The sequence below is a fragment of the Camellia sinensis genome, chromosome 2 (genome assembly GCF_055761805.1).
Source record: "Camellia sinensis isolate YWXY chromosome 2, ASM5576180v1, whole genome shotgun sequence".
Taxonomy (NCBI): Eukaryota; Viridiplantae; Streptophyta; class Magnoliopsida; order Ericales; family Theaceae; genus Camellia; species Camellia sinensis.
Genome location: NC_138962.1, coordinates 15,129,285 through 15,137,325, shown reverse-complemented (window position 1 = coordinate 15,137,325; position 8,041 = coordinate 15,129,285). Strand labels below are relative to the sequence as shown.

General features: G+C 41.6%; 1 protein-coding gene across 1 annotated transcript; it reads right to left on the bottom strand.

Moving 5' to 3' along the window:
• Positions 1–365: 365 nt before the first annotated feature.
• LOC114293997 (protein HIGH CHLOROPHYLL FLUORESCENCE PHENOTYPE 244, chloroplastic) lies at positions 366–7,696 on the bottom strand. The gene is made up of 8 exons (XM_082913787.1): positions 7,265–7,696; positions 6,945–7,174; positions 6,438–6,536; positions 6,047–6,241; positions 5,637–5,729; positions 5,437–5,532; positions 5,017–5,157; positions 366–730 (listed from the first exon to the last, which is right to left on the bottom strand). Exons 1-8 carry the CDS (start codon positions 7,437–7,439, stop codon positions 554–556), a joined length of 1,206 nt encoding a protein of 401 aa, XP_082769913.1. The 5' UTR covers positions 7,440–7,696; the 3' UTR covers positions 366–553.
• Positions 7,697–8,041: the final 345 nt, after the last annotated feature.

Genomic DNA, 8,041 nt, shown 5'->3' with positions numbered 1-8,041 from the left:
TTGGGATAAATTTTTTAATTTTGTAAGAGAAAAAATGGAATGATTATGATTTTGATGTGATATTTTATCTTATTGACTTTTTAATCTATTTTGTCTTTATATGACTATTTTAGTCTAAACCATTTATGCCAAACGAAGCCTAAAGCTATATTGGGCTTTGGCTTTTGTGAGTGTGAATCTGTGAACTGTGCCAAAATTACATCGAAATTAGGCCCAGCCCGAGCCCATAAGCTGCATTTGCACTAAAATGAAAATAAATGAAAACAGATTGGTGTTTTCAAACTTTTCATAACTTTTTGTTTATGAAAACACAAAAACAAAAACAAAATTTAAAACGATAAAAAACTAGACGAACCCTTATTGACTTACACTAATATGTCCATTCATTCACGTTTGCCAAAAGAACTTGTCTTTATATGCATTGCTATTGCTATTTTTTCTTGGATATGGCAGTGCTACAACAAAAGAAATGAATGAATAGGGCATGCCTGCCTCATTGTTACGACATATCAAGCACATCAATACATGTACAAATACAAACAAGCATTCTCTTTCAGAAGAAAATGTCAGTTTGCTTTGATTGAGCTTTGAGGTCCTTCAATTTCTTCAATATGTTTGTGAAGTAATCCTGCAAATATTTCTCCAGCGTAATAATGTCTTTTGAATCCACACCAAGAAGTTTGTACGTCTCAGCCATTGGAGTTGAGAAAACTGTATCACTCGTGAGGACCTGGGAATGTCCCGGGTCACATGTTAGCTCCACTTATACTAATAGTACTACACTGCATGCTTTATGAATCCATGAAAGTAAAATTTGACAAAAGAACACAATTTGCAATAAAAGAGTGATTGTTGATATACAACTGTCATGGCAAGGCATGCACATAACAAGATTTCGATAACAGCCATTCACATCTTCCAATCATTTTTTCTTATTTATTTATTTATAGGTAAGCAGTTAGTCTTATACGAAAAAAATTAGATATTCCAGTGAAGCTCAAACACAGCCCTAAGGGTTAACACTGCTTCAAAGAAATTGAAGCTTCTTAAATCTGATCTAAAGAAATGAAATGTAGAGATTTTTGGTCGTCTGGAGGCTCAGAAGGCAAACATTGTTTCAGTGATGCTGGGGTTGGATGAGCAAGAAGTTGTGGGGGGTCTATGTGTGGAGGATGTGGCTTGTAGGGATGCGGCTTGAAGAGAATATGCTAGGATAGCTCGGATAGAGGAGATAAGCTTTCGTCAGAAATTCAGATGTTTGTGGTTGAAAGATGCGGATCGTAATACAAAATTCTTTCATTGAATGGCAAACGCTCATAGGCGGGTGAATCAAATTGGGAGGATACGGGCGAATGGGGTGATGTTTTCAAACAAAGCGGAGATTAGGGAAGGTATAGTGGGGTTCTATCAGCATCTTTTTCATGACGAGGGAGATGTGTGGAGGCCAGGATTGGACGGTGTTGTTTTTTATTCTGTTTCTGAGACGGAGGTTTTGTCACTGGAGAGACCATTTTCTGAGGAGGTCTTGGGTGTGCTGAGGAGTATGGCGGGGGATAAGGCGCCGGGACTAGATGGTTTTCTATTGATTTTTTTCAGCACTGTGGGAGGGTGGTGAAAAAGGAGGTGATAACAGCATTCGAGCAGTTTCAACAGACAAGGCAGTTTGAGAGGAGTTTGAATTCAACTTTCATAGCTTTAATTCCTAAGAAGGGAGTGGCGGAGGATATCCACGACTTTAGGCCTATTAGTCTCCTAGGAAGTGTCTATAAATTATTGGCCAAGGTTCTGGCTAATAGACTTCGGAGTGTGCTGGATGGGGTGGTGTCAAAGTCGCAGAATGCTTTTGTGGACGGTCGTCAGATTTTGGATATTGTTCTTGTGGCTAATGAGTGTGTGGATTTGCAATTGCGTCAGGGTAAAGAGGGGATAATTTGTAAACTGGCTACTTAGAAGGAATATGACAACGTTAATTGGACGTTTTTGTTGTATGTGTTGGAGAGGATAGGGAGCGGTAGAGGAGTTGGATTCATTTTTGCATTTCGACTAGGAATGGCAACGGGCGGAGCGGAGCGGAGCGAAGCTGGGAATCACCCTCCCCGTCCCCGATCCCCGATGGTAAGAATGTCCCCGTCCCCGTACCCGTCTCCGTCTCCTAACGGGGATCGGGTTTCCCCGACCCCGAAAATTCCCCGGATAAAAAAAAAAAACAGTAGCAACAACAACAACGATTCAATTCTACAACATCAACAACAATATCATCAAACAACATCAACAACACACAAATCTGAGTAGAGAGAGATAGATCTAAGTAGAGAGATAGATAGATTTGAGCTGCAATCTAATATATATATATATATATGTATATAACACATAGAGAAAAAGAGACGGAAAGAGTTGGGCGGCAGAGGAGATCGCGAAGGAGGGCGGCGAAGGAGATCGGCAGAGAAGGGTGGTGGAGGAGCGGTGCTGTGAGATTGGCGGAGGAGGGCGGCGAAGGAGATTGGTAGAGAATGGTGGTGGAGGAGTGGCGTTGTGAGATAGGTGGAGGAGGGCGGCGAAGGAGATCGGCGGAGCAGCTCTTCTCTCGGCGGAGGAGATCGGCGAGGATGGACTTTCTTCTCTCTCTCTCTCTCTCCTCATTTTTCTCACGCGAATGAAGCTATGTGTGAGTGTGATTGTGTGAGGGAGCATAGCAGCAAACACTCAAATATATATAGACAGCAGTAGAATTGTAATTTTATTTCGGGGGAAAAACGGGACGGGGGTCGGGGGCGGGGGCGGGGTCGGGCCGGGGGCGGGACTGGGAAATGTATCACCGTCCTCGGCCCGAACATTATGGGGGATTTATTTTTATATACCATCTCCGGCCCGTCGGGGGTATTTTTCGGGGAAAAACCGCTCTAATCGAGGTCGGGTCCCCGTCGGGCCGGGTTTAAATCGCTATCCCTAATTTCAACGGTTCGAATGTCTGTGTTTGTAAATGGGACGCCGGAAGTTTTTTTCTCCACATGGAGAGGTTTACAGCAAGGCGATCCTTTGTCCTTTTTATTGTTCATACTGGTTATGGAGGCGCTGAGCTATTTGTTGTCCAAGGCAATTCAAGGCGGTTTGTTGTCGAGTTTTGAGGTGGGGGAGGGGCTTGATTCTTTGGTGGTTTCTCATCTCTTCTATGCTGATGATGTGCTAATTTTTTGTGATGCGAATGCTATTCAGATTGGTCATTTGCAGTATGTGTTGTTATGCTTTGAGGCGATGTCTGGCCTTCGAGTAAATTTGGCTAAATCGGAATTAATCTCAATGGGAGAGATGGCACGTCTTCTGATGTTGGCGGCTATTTTGGATTGTAAGGTGGCTATGCTACCAGTGTCTTATTTGGGTCTTCCTTTGGGAGCTACTTTTAAGGAAACAAGAGTGTGGGATGTGGTGGTGGATAGAGTGCAACGACGGTTGGCGGGATGGAAGCTGCAGTATTTGTCCAAAGGGGGGCGGCTTACTTTGATCAAAAGTGTTCTTTCTAATATCCTGACGTATTTTATGTCTTTGCATGTCATGCCTATAGCGGTGGCAAGGTGACTAGAGAAGCTTCAACGGGATTTTTTGTGGGATAGAGGTATGGAGGTTTTCCATTACCATTTGGTGGATTAGGAGAGGGTGTGTACTCCTAAGGAGAGGGGGGGTTTGGGGGTGAGGAGGTTAGGGGTGTTCAATCAGGCTCTTTTAGGAAAGTGGTTGTGGCGGTTCGTAGAGGAAAGGGAACGGCTATGAAGAAGGGTGGTTGCGGCTAAATATGGAGAGGAGAGGGGGGGTTGGTGTTCAAAGAAGGTGGTCCAATCTCATGGGCGTGGTTTATGGAAGGGGATTTGGTTAGGGAGAAGGGATTTTTGGGGTAGGGTTCAGTTCAAAATGGTGGTGAGGGATCGGGTTCGGTTCTAGCAGGACTAGTGGTGTGGTGAGATGTCTTTGACAAGCATGTTTCCTTTGATTTATGTGATTGCAGCGGATGGGGAGAAGTTGGTTGCATCGGTTAGGGTGAGGCAAGGGAATTCAGTAGTGTGGAATGTTCATCTTCGTCGTGAGATGCAGGATTGGGAGGTGAACCAATTAGTGGATCTGCTGGGTTTCTCGTATGGGCTGCGGCATGGGGGGATGCGGGTGGATTCTTTGGTATGGGAGGTTCAGAAGTCTAAGGGTGTATTTACTATGTCATCATTTTATGAGGTGCTTGTGGGGGGCGATACAGTTGTGCTTCCTTGGCAGACTATTTGGGTGATGGGTTCTCCTTCCAAGGTGAGGTTTTTCATTTGGACGGCTGCTTTGGGACGTATCCTTACTATTGATACTTTGATTCGGCGGCGCCATGTGCTTGTAAATTGGTGTTGTATTTGTTGTAGGGATGAAGAAACGGTGAATCATTTGTTGGTTCATTGTCGGGTTGTGTATTGGCTTTGGCGTTTGACTATTGCTCTTTTTGGTGTGATTTGGGTGTAGCAGGGGTCTTTACGGGCCGTGCTGTTCAGTTGGGATGGGGCGACGGTGGGTAAGAGTCGTCAGAAGGCTTGATTACTTGTTGCCCATTGTTTATTATGGTTGGTGTGGTTGGAGCGTAATCGACGTATTTTTCAGAATTTAAGTCATTCTATTCTTTGGCTGGAAAATAGGCTTCTTCTGATGCTACATAGTTGGGTTACTGGTGTGGTAGATCCTAATGTTTTTACTTTTGCACAGTTTGTGGAGGATTGGATCAGCTAGCTTATGCAGACTGGTGTGGGTTGGTGTTTTTCTTGTATTCTTTGTATCGCCTTAATGCTTTTTTAATAAAGTTCGATTATTTATCAAAAAAAGAAGTGACACCCAAGCCAAAGGCTTTTCCAAGTATTCATAATTTGCTTGGCTGCATAGTTTGACAGAGAAATTTGAAATTGGAGGAAATTGATGGATCAAAAACAAAGAAATGGACGATTGGAACACAATACTATTAAGTCCGTCCAGTGGAAATATAGTAATCAAAATTATTACCTCTGAGAATGCTAATCTGTCAGCAACATCATTAGTCCACTCAAACAATCGAGTCAATTGGCGAGTTAATCTCAAAACTGAGACAGGGACTGTAGTAACATTTGCATCCTGCCCTGCTAGCCTTTCACACAGTGTTATCACCTAAAACCAAGTAGACACTTGTAAATAGAAACAAAAAGACTATGTACTTCAAGTTAGAGCAAAGAATGGAAGAATTTGAAGCTTGATCAGATGGTTTTTGGGCCAAAAAAAAATTGTAGCTTGATAATAGATTTGAAGGGCTGGAAGATTCAAAAGCTATCAATTCTAGTAACGAAGTATCAAATTTGAGAAAGGCATATGTGAACAAAGCAGACATTAAGAAGATATTTTTGAAATAATATGGTTATTGAATTCAACAAATTTATAAACATTATTTACCTCTTGGGTTGTCCATGCCCGAGGACCAGCAAATGTGAGAAGCTTCCCATTAATTTTCTCATTTCGCAAAGCTATAAATGTCAATCGAGCTATATCCTGGAAAAGACTGGGAAAATGTTTATACACCACTTTCCTTTAAATTTAAAAAATAAATAAATAAATAAAAGCTAACGAGGTTTCATGAATTAATTCATATTTACCTGAGTGTCCATGTAAGCTATTCGTGTTGGAGCATCAGTTCCCCAGACAGATTTCTCTTCTAAGATAGGAACTGCATACTGCCCTATTAGGCCCTGGACAAATAGGCAACAAGATCACACAGATTATCCAAGGAAGAAAATTTCTAAAATAAAAAATAAAAAAATAAGAGAGAGGCAAGAGATAGAATGGAATCACTTTGTTTAAGTGATATATGTAGACATCTTTATCTAAATATAGACCTAAAGATATCAGCAAATACATCACAACATGAAGCAGAAAAGAAGCATTTGGCACAGATATGTAACATACTCATGACCTTGTTTGAAAGATGAAAATGATGAATACTAACACCCAAACTATTCGGGCAATCACATAAAGAATATTCAAGTTCAATTAGTGGAACAGTTACCTGCATGAAACCACATAACCGGATAATGATGTGGTTTATGCCAGAGTCCTTGAGGAACTTCTCGGTGCAGTACTTGATCTCCATCAAAGGAACTTCAGGATGCTTGTCACAGTTGTGGATGGAGTAGAACACAAACTTTTGAATTCCCATTGCTTTTGCACATTGTATTAGAGCAACTTTTCCTTCCCAATCTACCTAAATTGAACAAGTGGGTAAGTAAAGGGCGAGGCCACATGCCAAAACTAAAGATGCAAAGAAACATGTAAGAAGAACTTCATAGGGATCTGGGATCAATCGAGTAATAAAGAATTGCAAGTTAAACATATTTCATATTCAGTTAATAGAAAAATCAGAGTGTCGTAGTGAGAGAGAGAGAGAGAGAGAGAGTTACAGTTTTGATGGGTTCTTCAGGACGCCCTGTAGCGCAATCAATGACTGTATGGATACCAACCAAAGTGGCAGGGATGGTTTCTGGTTTGCTCAGGTCTGCCTGCACACAAAGAATTTTACATTCGGAGGTTTTTGACATGTACATTCGGAGGTTGATGTTCGTGAATAATATGTATATGTATATATATATGTATATCTATTCGATTCTATTCTATAAAGCACACAAACTCATAATAACATACATATTTTGAAGCTTTGTCATTTTTTTCATTTCAAGGATGGATGCCCATAAAATTGTTAACTACAAATTGAGCCCATTTTCCTAATTCATTAAACTATCCAAAAGTTATAGATGTAAAATTGATGACTTTTAAATAATTGTGGAGATTGAATTGGGGAAGTCCATTTTTTAAAAACAATACTAATAAGATAGATTATACACAAATTGCAAAGCTTGAAAATGATACAAACCACAGACAAATAATTGGATAGATAGATAGATAGATACATTGACAACGGTGGCGCCCCAATCACGGAGGAAGTCGGCGGGGGCAGGTCGAGGCCTGACGAGGCAGCGGACGTCGTAACCCTCGTCCAGAGCCCTCCTCACAATCTGCCTCCCAAGTGTTCCGGTGGAGCCCACCACCAATATGCTCGTTGGCCTCACTGGAGTCCCCGGAGCTAGATTTGCAGTCTGAGCTGTACATGTTACCAATGGTTGCACATGACATCTGCGCCCTGATATCAAGATTAAAAAAGTATTATTTTGATTTTGTCATTTCATCACCCAAAATTGATTGATTGATTGGTATAAGAGGCAGGCAGTACCTGGAGAAGAGGAGGAGTAGGAGGAGGCAAGAGTGAACAAGGATGGGGATGGTGGTGAAGAAGAGAGGCCGTCGGGGGATGGAGTGTGACGCCATGAGAGTGAATCGTGTCGAGTGCAAGTTTTGACGCTACGAGGAGGAGTGGTCGCCAGCTGTGTAGGGAGCCTCCACGCCATTTCCCTCTCTCTCTCTCTCTCTGGATCCGTCCAAATTTTCTCTCTACTTTAGAGTGAATGTTGTGGGTTATTCAGACCACAACAGAACAGAATAGAACAAGAAGAGAAGAGGGGGTTGACGATGGAGGATTGCATTGGTTGTTGAGGAAGAACAATAGAGATGTGAATGCTGCCACGTCCGTCCTTCTGCCTCTCCAAATGGAATCAACCCGATCAAATGTCCACCTCACACTTTCTCTCGGATAATGTCTAATGCTTTGACCTTTATTTTGCTGACAAAAATGATGAATCATACTCCAACATTTCACCAAGGATCCTCTAGAGTGAAATTTCCCCAAAGTTTCTTAAAGTGTTACAGTGTATGGTTGAGATTTATTGACAAGTCACATCAGAAAAATTGATGTGACTTGCCAATAAATCTCAACCATACACTGTAGCACTTTAGGAAACTTTAGAGAAAAATCACTCTAGAGGATCCTTGCTCCCAACATTTCCTTTAAAAATTGCTACTGTTTCATTTATAAAATTTGGAGAATAACATGAGCATGATCTTTGACCATGACCAACTTCTACACTACTAGCATTTTTTTTTAACTAAAGGA